The sequence below is a fragment of the Cynocephalus volans genome, chromosome 1 (assembly GCF_027409185.1).
Source record: "Cynocephalus volans isolate mCynVol1 chromosome 1, mCynVol1.pri, whole genome shotgun sequence".
NCBI lineage: Eukaryota > Metazoa > Chordata > Mammalia > Dermoptera > Cynocephalidae > Cynocephalus > Cynocephalus volans.
In genome coordinates, this window is record NC_084460.1 from 285,989,286 (window position 1) to 286,008,288 (window position 19,003).

The 19,003-nt window shown below is 40.4% G+C and overlaps 2 protein-coding genes across 5 annotated transcripts in view; one reads left to right on the top strand and one right to left on the bottom strand.

Annotated features, from left to right (window-relative positions):
• FARSB (phenylalanyl-tRNA synthetase subunit beta) overlaps window positions 1-17,533 on the bottom strand; it is a 96,532-nt gene extending 78,999 nt beyond the window's left edge. For 2 of the 4 annotated variants that reach the window (XM_063088070.1, XM_063088080.1), the window contains exon 1: window positions 5,212-5,279. In XM_063088070.1, the coding sequence (XP_062944140.1) occupies window positions 5,212-5,269 (58 nt within the window). In that variant the 5' untranslated portion in view covers window positions 5,270-5,279. Of the gene's footprint in view, window positions 1-4,867; window positions 4,886-5,211; window positions 5,280-17,514 lie in introns of those variants that run through there. The other 2 variants (XM_063088087.1, XM_063088095.1) reach the window with 2 other exon arrangements.
• The window catches only part of MOGAT1 (monoacylglycerol O-acyltransferase 1), a 35,402-nt gene continuing 33,883 nt past the window's right edge, over window positions 17,485-19,003 (top strand). The window contains exon 1 of the mRNA XM_063088107.1: window positions 17,485-17,656. Coding sequence (XP_062944177.1) covers window positions 17,563-17,656 — 94 coding nt within the window. The 5' untranslated portion in view covers window positions 17,485-17,562. The remainder of the gene's footprint in view (window positions 17,657-19,003) is intronic.

A 19,003-nucleotide genomic window follows, 5' to 3' on the forward strand; every position in this document is an offset into this window, starting at 1 on the left:
AAGTCCATGTAATGGCCATTTATAGCATAGAACTGTTGGAAAGATTTAAATCAGGACATGGACATAATGGGCCTGACACTGTACCCTGAAACAGAACGGGTCTTCAATAATTAATAGTTCTCTTCCTTATTTAAAAAATATATTCCATTTCACTTTGCTACCTGATACAGCATTTTCAGGGTTTTCACATTATCAAAAATTGAACACAAATCATCACTACCAGTATATTTTAGTGAAAAGCTGGTTAAGATTCCTGATCCAGACAATAAACTTCAATTCAATTTAACAAACATTCATCGAGCACCCACTATATGCCAGGCACTGTACTAGGTGCCAGCGCTACAACAATAACTAAAACACAATTCCCACCTTAACTACTTCCTCCTCCAGTAAAGAAACTAGACATGTAAATAAATATAATTATATTAAGTGTAGGGTAATAAGCTCCACTTAGGATCAGCTAAGTCTTAACAAAAAGGATGAGTTTATTAGGCAGTGACTATGAAGAGTGAAACAAGAGCATAGCAAATTTAGAAAACTCTAAGTAGTTCAATATGGATTAAGCATAGGTTCATGTCAGGAAGAGATATAATGAAACACGGGTGATGTAACCAAGATTTCCAACCAGCATTCAAAGTGTCTGATTTTCTCTTGATTCTTATGTGAGACAAGAGATAAACCAAAGGAAGGGCCTTTAAACAAGAAGGAGTCAGGATGCTGATGATATTAAAAATTCACAGCCTCTCCTGATGTAAAACAATACTAAAATTAAGAAATAACTTCTAAGCAAAGATCCAATCCAAGGCATTGTCAGGAAAACATGGGCCAAAGATAAAATCAATCATATGATTATAAAATCTTTAGACTCAAAAAGATCAAAGGTTCACTCAAACAAAAGGTACTATAAAGAAATTAAGGGTGTACCTCACAAATCCAATTAATCACACAATAGAAATTAAGAACATTACATCAGCAGAAGACCAAAGTATAGAACAGCTTATTTCAGAGATCTGTGGATGGTGTGGCTTTGACTAATGAAATGGAAGCCACTAAATTACACCAAAGACCCACAAAGTTTTTAGAAGAAATACATACACAGAAACATTGCCAGCTTGAACTGAAAGGGACAGAAACAGGACAAAACGAAGTCTTTGAACCCCCAAATTTCTTCACGAAGGAGACTGAGAAAACAATCAGCTGTGAAGGACAAGCTTTCTGGGGTCCACTCAGAGGGTGCAACCGATAGCCTAGAGGGCAGGGCAGAGCCAAGGAGAATTATCCCAAGAAGTAAGACCTAATCTAGAGCATCCAACATTTGCCATTTGATTTCAGAATTGCCATGAACCAGTGACCCCTTTGCGTCTCTCATTTTCTCCCCTTCTGAAGAGGAATGTCTACAGTAGTTTTCCTATGCCTGTCCCACCATTGTATGTTAGCTGTATGTGTGGCAGATAACTTGTCTCTTGAGTCTCTCAGGTCAAGACATAACTGTATTCAAGGAGCTATACCCAGGTACTACACCCAAGAAGCCTCATCCATATCGGGACCTGATTCAGATGATGAGACTCTGAATTTTGAACTGCTGCTCTAATGGGATGACACTTCCAGGGGCCTTAGGAGAGAGTAAGCATATTTTACACATAGGAGGAACATGATTCATTTCACTGGGGGCCAGAGGGTGGACCGTGGCAGTCAGCCTCCAATAATATCCACCTCCTGGTATTCACAGCCGAGTGTATAGTCCTCTCCTACGTTATGCCAGGACTGGTCTGTGTGGATATGGCAAAGTATATCACTTCTGAGCTGTTATTTAAAATTGAGGCTGTGGCTGGCTAGTTAGCTCAGTTGGTTAGAGTGCAGCCTTCTAACACAAATGTCACAGGTTCAGATCCCCATACTGGCCGCCAGCTCAGCTGGTTAAAAATGGAGGCTTCTCTCTTGAGCACTCTCTCTTACCTGCTCTCTCAGACCTCTCACTCTAGGATGAACAAGCTGACATCAAGTAAGTTGCCCTATAGAGGCCAAGGTGGGAAAAACTGAAGCCTCTGGCCAAAAATCAGCAAAAAACTGAGGCCCACCAACAACCACTTAAGTGAACTTGCAAGCAGATTCTCCAGCCCCAGTTAGGCCTTGTGATGACTACAGAACTGGCTCACACCTTGACTGCAACCTGATGAGAGATCCAGAGCCAAAATCACCCAGCTAAGCCATTCTTCAATTCTTGACCCTCAGAAACGGTGTAACAAATGATTATTGTTTTAAGCTGCTGTTGGGAAAATAGAATAATTTAATCAGGCCCCCTCACCTTAGGTCAGGTTGGGGGTGGTGCTGCACATTCCTTATTAAGTTGTGTGTGGTAGGAGTTAGTGCATATGCACTACGCCTCGACCTGGCTGGCACTGACTGCCTCGGGCGTCCGCCCAGCATGGCCATGCTCTCAAACCTACGGCTCCAGGGAACTTTTGGCTGGTTACATAGCTCCCAGACCTGCATGTGAACGGTTTGTGACCCAGTCTGTGAATGGGCTAGAGGGGTCTGTGAGCTCCAGACCCAGCCCTAGCTTGACAGCTGGTAAACTTTGTAGTAATTTATCATGCGGCAATAGATAACTAAAAGTTTATTAACCAAATTTAGAACTATTAAAATATACTGAATCCTAATTATCATATAATATTCTATTCCTTTCAGCTGTATTTCACAAGCTTAGGTGCAAAGAACCAACAATAAAATAGTGATTAATAATCCTCTAACAAAATGACACACCTAAGTAACACAAATGGCTCTAGTAGTATTGCCAGCCATTACGCCAAGCCAGAACAGGACCAGACTGAAGAGCAGTGTTAATAAAGCAGTTGACAAGAAGATGAGTGGCAAGAGGAAAACATCTGAGCAAACAGGCAGTAAAAAGGTAGACTAAGGAGACAAAAAACTGCTCCACTGGAGTCAGAGGAGCAAAATGACCATACTAACAAAAACAACTTGAAAGAAAAATATCTTTGACAAGCTAAAAGGTGGCGAAGAGAAAGGAGGTGACTGTTAGAAACAATGGAATTTCAGACAGAGAGGCAGTAACCCCTGGAGGAACTAAAAAGAAAACATGGATAGGAAGGCACAAATGAGGCATTAATCTGATAACAAGGAAAAAAGAGGGAGGGGGGGCGGGGTTTAGGGAGTGATAGGTTAGGAAAAGGGAATAAAGAAAAATTACGATTTGTAATAATGAATATGCTAATAATAAAAAATAAAAATTTTTAAAAAGAAGACTGAAAAAGTAAAAGGTAAGAAACAAGATGGATCCATACTATTTGGAAACCAGATGTTTTGTGTAACAGCTTTTCCAACTCTGACATCAACCCAATTAACATTCAAATGGTTTCAAGAAAAGAATACAAGTATAAACAAAAGGTGAGTATTATTTCTGGCCTGTCTGAAGTACATCTCAATAACATCAATCTTTCTCACTGAAATTTTCAAAAAGAGCCAGCAGCTAACAGATATTTGTAGAAAATCAAGCTTACCTGACCACTCTGGATTTGGAAAAAAAAAAAAAAAAAAATGGAGAAGGCAGCTAGAGAATATATTAAAACTATCAGATGACAATATATAAGTTATAAATCTCACCACTTTTTAAAACTTGGATTAATTTTTATTTTTTCAGAGATGGAGACCAGGACGGGGCCTGTTTATAGATTTTTGGAACAAATATTTGCCACATACCATCTTATGCAATTCAGGTATACTACATACCATAGTAAGAATATGTTTTAGAAAGACATGTAAGAAATATAAATAAGCATATCATAAAATAAAAAAATTATTAGGGAATTAGAGCCAAGTTCAAAGAGTAAGGGTGTTACCTCTACTTTCAAGGACTTGTGGAAAATAACACTTTGAGAATAGACAGTATCTATAAGAAAGTATAGAAAAGTTTTTTTTCTAAACTTAAATATCTTTAGAAAAGTTTTTAAAAGGCTAACTTTATTTTCACAGTAACGGTAATATCTTATCCTGAAAAGCTATACCTGTTAATAAACAGATTAGCGCTTTATTATCATACTGAGCCCTATGGGCTAAAACCAAAAAAGAGCTCTCACAAATCAGTCGCAACAGCCTTTATCCAAGCTGATAATTATGGGGTGGAGCAGGTGTCATTTCAGCTGCCATATGTGTGTGGTAATAGATATTTGTACTTAACATTTCCCTCCTTTTTCTCAATGGTGGTGTTTTTAGAACTGAAGAAGACATGAAGTGTAGCTAAGCCCACAGCATACTATTCAGGTCTCAAGTGTTACCACCCTTTCGAACGTTGTTCTTAGCATCAACACCTTGCTTTCCCTCCTTGATAGCATTTGACATTATCCGAAACAATTTTATCTTATTTTTTTTTCCAAAAAATTATTTTTATGTTATCTTAAAATAAAATGCATAGCAATGGCTCTTATTCAGTATGGCCAAATAGGAAAAACCAATTAATCATTGTAATAAAGTGTGTGTAATAGATAATAATTATTGTTTTAAATGGTTTTTTTTTTAATTTTTAAATTTTTATTTTTTAATTTTATTTTATTTTGTCAATATGCAATGTGGTTGATTATTGTGGCCCATTACCGAAACCTCCCTCCCTCCTCCCACTATCCGAAACAATTTTATTAACGTGCTGGTTAGTTACTGTCTGCCTCCTTCATCAAACTGAGAATGTGGACCTTGTGTGTCATGTGCACCGCTGCAGTCCCAGGCGCTTACAACAGGGCAGTCATATTAATAAAATAAAACGGAGACAGACAAAGGCCATTCCCCCCTCTCCTGATCACACTCCTACTCCTACTCCCTCACAACCTAAGTTTCCACAGCGCTCTTTCTACTGTACCGAACTGGCCACACTCAGGAGGCAACCCGGCGATTCATTCTTATTCTACTCCCTGGCCCCGATGTCGGTGCCCGGCACGCAGCAGGCGCTCGGTACGAGATCGCCAGATGAATGACACGGAGAGCAGGGCACACGCCGGCGACGCAATGGCAGCCGCGGCGATGCCGGTTCGGAGGGTTCCTCAGCCCAGCCGGGCCGCCTCGGCCGTCGGCTTCCCCGTGTAGACCCCGACCTCCTGGGGCCAAACCTGCAGGGCAGCATGAACGTTGCCACGATGCCCTTTTGGAGAGACTACTAGCCTCTGAGTAGAGGCGCAGAGCCCAGGAGACGGGTAAGGGACTCACTATAGGTCCGGCCTAGGGCTTCGAAAAGCAGATCTCGCTTCACGCTGACAGTCGGCATGGCGAGTCGGATGCACTGCGCCTGCGCGGCCAGCCAGCCCTCGCTCAGCGACGCAAGTGCGTAGGACCCGCATCTCTCCTGTGGGCTGTCTTAAATATCGCCAGTCTGTTTCCAAGAGTTTCTTCTCTTAATTTTTTAATCTGAAAACAAGTAATTGCAACCATACAGCTAATTTAATATATAGGTATTGGGACAGTAACTAAAAATCTTGGAAAAGACACATAATTGGATAAAATTGGCTATTACTTGACAGGCAGTAAAGTGGATGGACCCCGAAGGCTCGGATTCCTCTAACGCCATAAGGTGGGGCGATGCCAAGCGAGATGGGCGGGGCGAGAGAGAGGCTGGTGAGTAAAGGGGGCAGGGCCTCCAGGTGGGGAATCCTGCCCCGAGGTGGTGAGACTGCGAGTGGGCGGGGCCTAAGGCGTCCTGGACAGAAGCGTGCACAAATGTGTGTGTGTGTGTGTGTGTGTGTGTGTGTGTGTGTGTGTGTGTGTCTGTGTCTGTGTGTGTGTGTTAGGGGGAGGGGTGCTATTAAAAGACTTGAATTTTTACTTTATTTTTAATCTCTTTTGTATCCTCATAAGTGATACTGTACCTGTGCTTTGTTTGAACCTTACAGTAGCTCTATAATAATGGAAGCATTGTTAGAGACCTCTTTGTAGAAAAGGAAATAAACTATTTACTCAGTGCTTTCTGCTATATGCTGTGCTCAGCCCTCTCCCAGCCTTAACAGATTTCCTCCTTACAACAATCCTGAGTGTAATAGGCTGAATAATGACCCGCAAAGATATCAGGCCCTAATACCTGGAACCTGTAAATGCTACTTTATATGGAAACAGCATCTTTGCAGATTAAGTTAAGAATTTTGGGATGTAGAAATTATCCTGGATTATCAGGATGAGCCCAAAGTGCAATCATGTGTATCTTTACAAGAGGGAGGCAGAGATTGGAGTGTGGCAGCCACAAACCAAGGATGCCAGCAGCCACCAGAAACTGGAAGAGACAGGAACAGATTTTCCCTTAGCTTATGGAGGTGCCCAATATACACTTCGATTTTGGTCAAGTGAAACTAATTTGGGGTTTCTGGCTTCCAGAACTGAGAAAATAAATTTTCGTTTTAAATTAACAAGTTTGTGGTAATTTGTTTCAGCAGCCACAGGAAACAAATACATGGAGGTGGGTACTATTATTATTTCCATTTTACATATGATGAAACTAAGACACAAACTGTCTAAGTCATCTGACCCTTAAGGCTTGGTTGAGGCAGTTCCACATGGAGCCTTTCTCTTAACTTTTCTACTGCACAGTAAGTGAGGGCCCCCAAGCCCCTTCATGTGAGGTGGCAGAGGCTGGGCCAGATTTAGGCTTCGCTGGCTGTTAGTCAGTTTTTCACTATATTAGCTTTACCCCCACAGATGCAGGCAGTCCCTTCCCTGTGTCCCATATAACAGATTGGCAATACCCCATAAGAGGCAAACATCCCCAATGCCAAATACAATTTTCCACCCAAAATTGTTGCTTAGTGTCCGATTAATGAACAAAAAACTTCCTGAATTATTGCATGCTGATCTGCCGACCTCTGGGCCCTCCGAAGTGTTCTGTGGCTCCTGAACCTCAGTTATCTTATCTAAAAAATAATGATAATGATACACACTTTAGAGAATTATTGTAAGGATTAGAAATAACTATTATAGTTCTTATCATGTCATAGGTCCTGGAAATGGAGCAGCTGTCATTATTGTTATCTATCCTCCTAGTCAGTTTCCTGCTAGTCTCAGACCACTGAGAGGCATTCTGTTCCCATCTCCTATATCCCCCAACTCATCCATCCTGCTTTTTATCATTGCACACATTGCAGGTACTCTGTACCTTCTTTGTGACTAGCCAAACAGTTAGAAGATTCTAATAGAAAAGAGAAAACTAGGCTGCAAGTACTCATCACAAATGTTACTAGCTGACTGATAGGAAAGATACTTGGAAAATGTTGAGATGTTTTATCACAAAATTTAGGTATATGCTTCTTTTATCTAATTCTAGGGTCAGACCAAGAGCAGGAATAAGGTGGCAGCATTTCCTAGAAATGAAAGATGGGCTGGGCAATACACATGAGAAAATTCTCACCTCAATAGCAATTAGGGAAATACAAAATAAAATTATAATGAAATACATTTTCATACCCACTGAACTGGTAAAAATTTGAAAGTCTGACAAAATCAGATCTTGGCAAGAATGTGGAAGTATAAATCAATACAACCATTTTGGAAAATATAGCCTTACCTAGAAAAATGGGGCCTATGCCTACTCTACTACCCAGCAATTACAATCCTAGGTATAATTCCCTGGAGAAACTCTTACCCTTGTGCAACAGAAGACCCAAATAAGAATGTTCGTGGTTACTTAACCTGGGAACAACACAATGTTCATCAATACTAGAATGGGTAAATCATTATGATAAATTTATACAGTGAAATGCCACACAGCTGTGAAAGTGAATAAACTACAGCAGCATGTATCAACTTGGATAAATTTTAAATCATAATATTAAGAAAAAAAGTAAACCACAGAAGGATACATACAGTATGCTGTCATTTGTATAAACAACAAAAACAGGCTAATCTTAAAAGTATATTGTTAGGCATACATAAATAGAATGTTAAAAACTACAAGAAAAAGCAAAGGATGTTAAACACAAAATATGACACTGGCTAGGTCTGAGTGGGGTGGAAGGAATGCAGCCTGAGGAACTGGGATATCTGTGTGTATTAGGGTTCTTCAGAGAAACAGAACCAACAGGACATAGATAGACAGATTTTATAAAGTATTGGCTCACGCACTTATGGAGACTGAGAAGTCCCACAATCTACCGTCTGCAAGCTGAGGACTCAGGAAAGTTGGTGAGGTAGTTGGAAGGCCTGAGAGCTGGAGAGCTGATGGTGTAGAAGCTGTCTCAAGGCCTGAGAATCAGAAGCACTGAGGGCAGGAAAATATCAATGTCGCAGTTCAAGTAGTCAGGCAGAGAGTGAATTCAGCCTTCCTCTACCCTTTTGTTCTATTTAGGCCCCCAATGGATTGAATGATGTCCCCCCCCCCCCACAACGGGGAGGGCCGTCTGCTTTACTCAGTCCACCAATTAAAATGCTAACCTGTTCCAGAAACACCTTCACACACCCAAGAATAATGTTTAATCAGCTGTCTGGGCATCCTTTAGCCCAGTCAAGTTGATGCATGAAATCAAACATTGTAATACCCCAAGGGTTTAATAAATATTGGTGATGTTCTATTTTACCTGGTATACCTCTGTGGATGTATTTTAAGAAATTAAAGATGAAGGTGGGAAGCAAGAGATTAGTGTGGCACTTTATTTGGGGATTAGGGAGATATAAATGCTTGGCAGTTTATAGCTGAGTAGAAACCACAACAGGAATTCTTGACATTTGACTCTATTTTAAAGTGTTAGCTTTTTTTTTTTTTCTTTTCCCTAAAGGGCTTTTTAAAAAAAATTAGTCTAATTTATAATTGTTTTCCTTTATAAATTCTGGGGTTTAAGTTATGTTTTCTAAAATGTCTCCATCTCCCAATTTTTTTTTAAAATTACATATGCTTCTTAGAGGACTTAAAAGGATTTTTTTTTCCATTTAAATCTCAGATCTTTCTGAAATTTGCTTTGGTTTTTAAGTGAATGAATAGCTTCTTTTTTGTTTTCAAACGTCAATCCAGTTAACCGAACACCATTTATTAAATAAACTTCTTTTTCCCCAGATTTGAAATACCTTCATTATATATTAAATTTCTATATATATTTGGGTCTATTGCTGAGCTCTCCATCCCAACTAAGAATTCATGTACCTTCAATGCTTTAATTTTTTCAAAGTTATGTGATTATTGTCCCATGTTAATTTTCCTAGATGAACTTCAGAATATTTTTGATTTCTGAAAAACCTTTTAGTATTTTATTAGGAATCAGACATAATTTGTGGATTAATTTAGGAATCTTTCTATCCATAACCACTGGCTTGCAAGTTCCTGAACGTGCCAGGCAGTGGACCACCTTAGGTCTTTGCACCAGCAGTTTCCTCCACCTGAATATTCTTGCCCCGACTCCCATGCGGCTACTACCTCCCTCAGCTCCTTGAAGTCTTTTTTCTCAGAAAGGCCTATCCTTGACTATACTATTTGTTATGGTTATTAGATATAAATATCTCTCCCTGAATGCTAAAACATATGTTCCATAGAGATTTTTGTGTTTTGTTCACTAATACATGGTAAAAGCCTCAAACAGTGTCTGGCACAGAGCAGACCCTCAATAAATATTTGAAGGTTTATTTTAATGACAGGAATACTTGGCAATTTATCTTTTCTTTTTAAAAATAAACACTTGAATAAAAAAAATGAGTGAGAGAAGTAAACATTAATTCATTAAATACAAACAAAAAAAGAAAAGTAGGAAGGGGGGAATGCAGATTAAAACAACAATGGAAGTAGGGATATTTTCTCCAGGGAGACCAGCATAGGTTAAAGAAATAAATTATACTACCCCATATTGGCAAAGATTTAGGAAGTTGGCACTTTTAGACACTCCTGTTGGGGATATAAATAACAGTTTGAGGGGTTGGCCAGTTAGCTTAGCTGGCTGGAGTGTGGTATTATAACACCAAGGTCAAGGGTTTGGATCCCTGTACTGGCCAGCCACCAAAAAAGAAAAAAAAAAAAGCAGTTTGAAGATATGAAACTACATTTTAAATATATATTCTCTTTGATACTGAAATTTCACTCTTGGAATTAGTCTAAGAAAATAACCAAACAATTGTTTCTCTCTTTATAGCACAGAAATTTTTGAAACAACCTAAACATCCAAAATATGGGCTTGATTAAATAAAATGTGATAACACCATGCAATAGAATACTATGCAAACGTTAAACATGATGTGACTGTCTACAGTTTTTTAACGTGGAAAAAAGTTCACAACAAATGATGTGAAAACAAAGTGACTAAACAATATACTTTAAATGATCAATTTTTTGTTTACAAAATGTGTGTATGTATGTGAGTGTGAACAAAAATAGGACAGCTAGCATGATATACACCAACATGTGAGCAGTGGTATCATTGGGTGGTGAGATTATCTTCTTCATTGTACCTTTTATATTTTACAGAAGTGTGATTAAGATGTATTTTAACTATTTTTTTTCTGTGTTGTCTACAAGAAGTATTGCTTTTATTATGAGGAAAAAAAGCAAGGTTATTGCAAAACACAATCATATTCACTTCTTTTTCTTGCCTAATCTGATATCAGTGGACAATCCAGCTCTTTCATCACCACATAGGATCACTGCCTGCACAGGCTGATTGTTTTTGCCTGTAAAACATAAGAAAGTTTCTAAAATGATTGTGCCACTTTCTGGTAATGCTCGTGGGCAGTAATTTGCAAAGAGATACTGTCAGGTCTGAAATTCTTCCTACATACATTCTAAAACGCTGTACAATGTCAGATGACATGTTAAACTAGAGCAGCAGATAGTTTAAAGTGGTATGCTAATATTGTGTAGTGCTTTCTTCTCAAAAAAACAAACATTGTACCATCCCAGCCTCAGTCTCTTCATCCTTAAAATGGAGATAGTACTTCAGATGATTGTGAGGACAAAGTATGTGGAAACAATTTGAAACGTGAAAACATATTTATACTGAAGGTAGCAACCCCAGTGATCTGAGACTATAGCATTAAGCTTAGTAATACTTGAGCTGCTGTCTCCCAGAGGGTGAGGCAGGGCTAGCCACACGAAGAGATGATGCAGTTTACTATAACTGGCCTTCTTTTCACTTGCTGTGTATCCAAAACTGGTTCCCTTCTAGCCAAAATCTTACGTGCCTTTCCTATAAACTTCCTGGAGTACTGTAATTTCTCTGTAGATTACCCTTTTAGGATGTAATCAAAGTCCATCTGTCAAATGTCTTCTTGTGTTTTTATTGTTAGATACATCTGGAACCAAAAAGGTCTGCTAGACTTGCCAAGAATCAAGTTGATCAGTATTACTTCCTAGTTTTGAAAACAATGATTGTTTTTAAAATAAACTCATTAGACATTTTACGTTATTGACCATCCCCTTATTCTTGAAATTTTCCTTCCTTAGTTTTCCTGACTCCAGACTCCTGTTTGGCTCCTTGGATTTTTCTAATAACACTACATGAGAGGCAATACAATATAGTGTGAAAAGTTCTATTAGTTAGTCACAGATTAAAATCCTGGATCTACTGCTTACTAACTGAGACCTTGGGCCCATGACCGAATACTGGTCAGCCTCAGTTTCTCATCTACAACATGAAGATGATACTAATACCTACCTTGTAGGTAGACCATAGGATGGCTATGTGAATTTTAAGAGAAATAATTTGTGTGGGATTTGGCACGTTATGAACACTCGGTATGTATTAACTCCCTCACAGCCTCTTCTACCGCCTGTGCTACCCTTTTCCTTCTTCAGTGTGGGGTGCTCTCCAGAGTTGTGTGCTTAGTGATCTTCTCCCCAGGTGAGCTCCTCAGCTCCCACTACCACCTACACACAGATGACTTCCGTTCTAATCTCCAGCCGATGTCTCTTCTGTTTATATTTCTTACCCGCTTCTGAACACCTGCACCTGATGTCCAGCACTCTGGCATCTCATACTCAACATGTCAAAAACCGAGCTTTCCCCCCTTGCCCCTAAGACTTGTTCTCCCACATGTTCTCCTGTCCTTTTCAATGTCACCACCATTCACTGAGTCATTTAAGTCAGAAATGCTGAAGGTGCCTTAACTCCTTTCCCCTCATTTCCCTCTCTTTTTGTCTTTTTATGCTCATATTTTTTTATTGTGGTAAAACATATATAACATAAGAATTTCCATTTAAGCATTTTAAACATCTAATTGTGTGAAATTAATGACATTCACAATGCTGTGTAACCAGTACCTCTATCTACTTCCAAAACTTTTTCATCATCTTGAACATAAACTCTGTACCCATTAAGCAATAACTTCGTGTTATTTTTTCCCCTCTGTTTTTGGTAACCCCTAATCTACTTCTGTCACTAACTTTTTCTCTATTTTTCATTTTTTTTTCTTAATTGACCTGTGAGAATTTTATATGTTTAGGGAGTACAATATGACATTTGGGTACATTTACACTGTGTGCAATGATCATATCAGGGTGTTTTGCATATCCATCTCCTCAAATATTTGTCCTCTCTTTGTGTTGAAAACATTCAGCATCCTCTCAACTAGCTACTTGAAGTTATACAGCAATTTGTTGTTGGCTGTAGTTTTCCTATATTGGTACAAAACACTAGATCCTTCCTACCTCTCTGCAATGTTGTACTCATTGACCACCCTCTTCCCGTCTCCCTTCCCCATTTGGTTTTGATTGCAGAAACTTGACACAATCTTCCCAGCATTTGCTCTTTCAGCCACAGGTTAAACTTGAGAGCCATGATATTGGAGCAGCGGAACCCTGTGTCACATTCCAGTGAATTGGTCTAGGAGTGAACACCTAATCCAAGCTGGATTTTGGACTTGGGACCACAAGGAACTTTACATTATTTATGTAATGGTGTAAGCTGTAAAGTACCAGTATGGAACCATGGCAGCCACACTTCCCATGCAGAAAACTAATCTGCAGTGAGATACAATGACTATGACAGCAAGAGAGAAGATAGTGGAGAGAAAGACCTAGAAGCATTTAAATACCTGGTAGTTCTTGAGACCCACGTGTCTCCCTGATCTTACTGAAACTTGGTGAGTGTGGAGGTTGGAAATTTACACTTGAGACTCAAGAGGTATGTAGATGACCTGTAATTCAGGTCCTAAACCATATAAAAGAGTTCAGACTTTATCTTGAGAGCAATGGGAAAAAATTCAAAAATTTTAAGCAGAGAAATGACAATTAATTTGGTATTTTGGAAAGCTCACATTGGGTACACTGTGAAAAAGAGATTGGGGTGGTAGTTTGGAGGGTAAAACTCATGGTAAGAGACTTGTTATGAGATTGTAGTAATCCACGGGAGAAATTATAGCAGCCAGGATGGAGAAATGGCATGTGTCAAAAAAACATTAATAGTAAACGAGAGGAATCAACAGGTCATATAACAGTAGTTATAAACAACTGGAAAGATACAAACATGAGTTCAAGTCCATCACTGGATTGGACTGTCTTAATCCATTCAGGCTGCTATAACAAAATGCCATAGCATGAGTAGCTTATAAACAACAGCAACTTATTTCTCACAGTTTTGGAGGCTGGGAAGCCCAAGATCAGGGTGACGGCATGGTTGGATTCTGGTAAGGGCCTTCTCCAGGTTGCAGACAGCTGGCTTCTTGCTGGGTCCTCACATGGCAGAAGGAGCCAATAAGCTCCTTTAGGCCTTTTATGTAAGGACACTAATCCCGTTTATAAGGGCTACCCCTCAGGATCTAATCACCTCCAAAAGACCCCACTTTCTCATGCCATCACCTTGCTGGTTAGGATTTCAACATGTGAATTTGGGCAAACATAAACGTTCAGACCATAGCATGGAAGGTCAAGAGTTCAGATGCTGTACTGGCCAGCCAACCAAGAACAAACAAACAGACCATAGGATGGATCTTGGAAATTGGAGCTAAATGATGAAGCTGGCGTTGGCACTGCTGTTTGAGGGACTGGCTGCCTCTATTAAGAGCCTGCCGTGAACCCAAGTCAGTTGCCGTAGGCCTTCCCAGTCTCTTTCTTCTTGATCCTACCTTGCTTACATTGCTGGAAACCAAGCAGGTTCCCAGACCAAAGCAAACGAAGGTGGGGGTTGAGGGTTACGGGAAGAGAAAGGAAAGTATTTAATCAATACTAGTGATTACTATAATAATTTCTAAGAATAATAACTCATAGTGTTTTAATAATTTAAAAGGGCAGTTAGGGAAGCACATATTTTGTAGAGGAAACATCATATTAACATTACTTAACCAGTAGGAAGATAACAATTAAACCTAGATTAATGGAGCTTTCAAAGGAGACTGTAAAAGGAAGAAAAGCAGGGATGGTGGGTAGGATCTGAGACTTGTGGTATGCCTACAGCAACAAGAAAATATGGAGGGAAGGAAACCTGGGACCATAATCATGGTGGCTACAAAGCCTCACTGTCTCAGGTAAGACTCCTGCTACTCTACCCAGAACAAACATATCCGAGCCCTTTCATATTGATAAAACAGTTAATCGAGAAGGCAATAAGTAAACAAAAGAGCCAGAACAAATTTCTTGAACTTTGCTCAAAAGAGCCTTGAAAATAGAACTTCCAGGACATTCTATTGAAACTATCATAATTACGGCCTTCTATCTGAATTTAACCAGAGCTGGTCATTCTCAATAAATTATGATAAATACGACATTTGGGTTCTGTGTGTGTGTGTGTGTTTGAGTATGAGAGTTTTTATGATTTATGCATCTTATGAAAGACAACTGTGACCATTGTCTTAAACTGTCTCTTCTAAAGACTCTCAATCTAGACAGAATACTATTTCTTTTTTAACTTAACAATAGGAGCATTTTAACTTGTTACAGTAAAATGTCACGTTACAGAAAAACATTGTCATCTTCTTATCAGAAGTTAGATATGGGAAAATGCATAGAAAAACAAAACAAAAAAAAAAAAACAAGGAAGTGATTTATAACTGTTCATTTCCGAAAGCAGACTTTCATAATTTATGAGGCAATCTGAACTGTCACCTTATTTCTAAATTAGGGGTGAGAAGTAGAAAGGGGAAGCATACTCAGTCGGTGGAATCTCAGATCTTCAAGCAGGACAGCATTCGTTTCCTATCACCATGCCCTTCCCAGTACTTGCCACAATGGTGATGATTCATGCATTTTTGTTGAATTATTGTAAAACACATGTGTGTATTATTCATTCATATGTAGTCAATGCCAAGTACATAGGAACAAAGCTGACCCTTCTGACAAATGTAATTTTCTCTGATAAATATTTTAAAATATTTGCTAAAATATTTGGTGATTGCAGTTAAAAATTGTATATACCAACATTACTGAGTCCTAACTGCCATATACCACATACTGTGCTACATGCTTTAGGTACCATGTCTGATTTAAACCCCACAAGGACTTGAATAGATTAATGGGTTGGATGGGTAACTAACCCCAACCCAAATGGACAAGTTTAGTATGGCAGTTACTTGCTTAGGCTCTGGAAACAGACAAACCTATTTTCAAAACAAACAAACAACCCCCCAGAAACCTGGTTCTACGATTTACTCTATAAATAGTGTGTTTGACCTCTAGTCTTGGTTTCTACATTGGTAAAGGAAATAATAGTTCCAACACTGGACAGTCATTATGGAGTTTAAATCAGACATGGTACATAAAGCATGTAGCACAGTATATGGTAGGCGATAATGTTGCTATATACAATTTTTAACTGCAACCCCGATTGAAACTTTGTATTCTCCAAATTTTGAGTGGCTCATGAAAACAAAAACAAAAACAAGGAGCAAAGTAAGCAGTGGTTTCCAAGTTGGGTTTTGCTGAACCCTCAGAGATTCTGTCTGATGCCAATTTCATTTTGCTAAAATTAGTCACTTTGGGAAGGAGGAAGATGCAGAGTGAGTGGGAGTCAGGTTCCCCATCCCTTTTCAACCAGAGTTTCTTTGCTCTGACTTGTCTTATAAATTGGAGGGTTTTTTTTTTTTTGAAGATTTAATAAAAATTCCTCTGAAAGAAAGTTTGAAACCATTATACTATACCACATTGCCTTTCCTCATCTGTTTTAGCTCTTAATGCCAAGAATTGGTTGTACAGCTATTAAGAAACCTAGGTTTACTCCTTGTCAGTAATTGGCCGGGTTGCTTTGAGCAAATTACCTAACTTCTCTATTCTCAGCTCCCGAATCCATAAAATGTGTAGTTTGGAAATATAGTGTCTAAGGTTCCTGTGTTCCTGTTAGTTTTAATTCTAGAGGTCAACAGGACTCATATAGAAGAATTGATTTCAATAGCTTGATGAATTAAAACCATATCGATCCAATAATCATTTAATAGCAATAACCAGGTGCACAATATGTACACAAATAAATACATGTTGAATATGAAAAGAATGAGTAAAAGACTTAATTGTTGTTTAAAATGAACCGTTGCATTGACTGAGCCCTGGTGGGTCCACGCTTTGCTTCAGTGGTCTGTGACAGATTATGATAATGCTCTTTTACTAGCTGAGTCTTCTGGGAAAGTGAAAAAAGAATTATTAAGTACAGTAAACTCCAAGTGATTAGGATCAGGAGTTCTGGGTGTTTTGCTCTTCTTATTGATCAATAGATTATGAATTCAATTAATCAACCAGTCCTAGCATTTATATCTCCCTCGCATATCTCAAATCTATCTCTATTCTTCCCTGCTTCCACAGTAGGGCAGGCCACCACTCTCTGCACTCATCCTACAATAGCCTTCTTGGAGGCCTCCCTACTTCCACTCTTGTTACCTCCAGTCTGTCCCTAAACAGGTGTCCATCATTCTGTCACTGGAGACTACATGTTTCTTTCAGGACGTTATCACACATTTAGTTGTATAGGTATGTAGTTATTTTCTGTTGCTCTCTCTAGACTGTGAGCCTCAGAGGACAGAGACCTTTCTTACTCACCATTCTAGTCCATTCCCACTCCCTACCTAGTGCCTAAAACATAAAAGTCTTTCCACCAAGCAATGAATGAATGCATGTGAATTCTCAAAGGCACAGAGACCATGTCTTAATTCACTTTTGTGTTATCAGCACCAGGTCCCCGTCCCCAACCCCCCGGAGTCTGGGGGTGGCTGGCGACACAGACCAGTAAACTAAGAAGCTAAGTCCCACACCTTTTATCCAGCTGGTGCACGATTCCCATTCCTAAAGGGTTCGGAGGAAGGGGTGGGTTTAAGAGCGGATGCTGAAGCCAAGCGCACAGGGATCGACCAGCCGAACAATGGTCAGATCCCCATGGAGATTTCAGTCCCTGGACAGGCGGCAGGAGCCCGGGCTGCCCGGCTCGGGCCCGCAGCCAGCTGACCCCTCTCGCAATCCCTTGTGCCCTAACGCGGCAGCTGCTCCGGGGCCCGGGCGCTCGGGGCCAGCCACTAAGCCTGGCAGGCGTGATTGACAGCCCCCCCCAGCCCCCTCGCGCCCTCCCACCCAAGGCGAAGTCCAGTCCCCGCCCGCTCCTCCCCGCCCCGCAGGTGTCCGGCGCGCGGGATCCAGCCACTCACTTGCCGCAGGCGCCGCGGAGCAGCGAGGGTCCTCGCCCCGGCCGAGCCATGAAGGTCGAGTTTGCACCGCTCAACATCCCGCTGGCGCGGCGGCTGCAGACGGCGGCGGTGCTGCAGTGGATCCTGTCCTTCCTGCTGCTCGGTAAGGACCCCGCCCCGGATCGCCACGGAGATCAGGCAAGACGCCGCGGTGCCTGGACTCCTAGTCCTCCCTCCCGGACAGTCCCCAGCCGTGCTCGGCGCCTTTCGACCCTTGCTCCCCGGTCAGCCAGAGCAGGCAGGTCAAAGAAGGCGTGTGGAGCTAACGTGGAACTCTCCTCCTTGGTTTCTTTCCCCCACCAGAACCTCGTAGCAAAAACTGTTTACCAACTTTATTTTCCCCTGTGCTATTTTTAAAAATCGGGGTGGACCTTACTTACAATAAAAGACACAGACTATAAATATACACCTCGATGAGTTTTGAAAGCGATATCCACCCAAATGTAACCATGACCCAAACAAACTGCAGAGCATTGCATTTTAACCCCTCAAAAGTTGGTAAACTCGTTTCTCGAACGGTCGATTCATAAATGGAAAAATAATGCTGAAGTATTTGAAACCTGATACCTTTACCTCCCCACGCGCATAACAAATAGTCGTGCTAATTTTTCCGTTTTTAAGCTCTCCCGGATGCAGAGAAGTCCACACCGCACGTTGGGCTGGGTTGGGTTGAGTGTCTTGTGTCTGCGAATAATTCGACCCAAGGGTGTGTTCTAGCAGATGGCCAAGTTAAACCCATGCAGAAACGCACACGAGCTGAATCCCTAGATGGAGCAGGCAGGCTTACCTGAGGGCTTTTTCTTCATGTTTGTTCTGCTCTTGGAATGAATGGGGGATGATATGGGAATTAGTAAGAAAACCTTGCATGGGAACTTAAAGTCTTGTGAAGGCTAAAATAATCTATATGTTGTAAGACCATGGATTGTACACTGTTGGGGCTGTAATAGTAATAAACTCACTACGTTGTAGAGTTTTACACTTTTGAAACGGTCTTCGCATGTTGCATGCCTAAATCAGCGTTTCTTAACCCTGGCTGCACATGAGAGTCACTGGAGGAGCTTCTAAATAATACAGATACCCAGGCTCCACGACTCAAATTTCTAATTCATTTGTTTGGGAATGGAACCCGTGCATCAGGATTTTTTTTTTTTTTTTTTAACTTTCCAAGTGACTCTAGTGTGCAACTAGGGCTTATGGGAAAAGGTAAGTCATTAATTCATTAAGTCCTCACAGGCCAAACGGTGAGGCAGGGTTAACATTACACTCCATTTTGCTCTGGACCAAAGGGCCATCAAAATAACAGCCAACCTTTCCAGCGCTTAGTATGTGAAAGGTGCTGTTCTCAGCACCATCCGCTATTAACCATATAATCCTCACAACAACCCTAGTGGGCAAGGACTATTCCTGCACCTACTGCACAGATGAGGAAACTAAGAGGTGAAGTAAATTG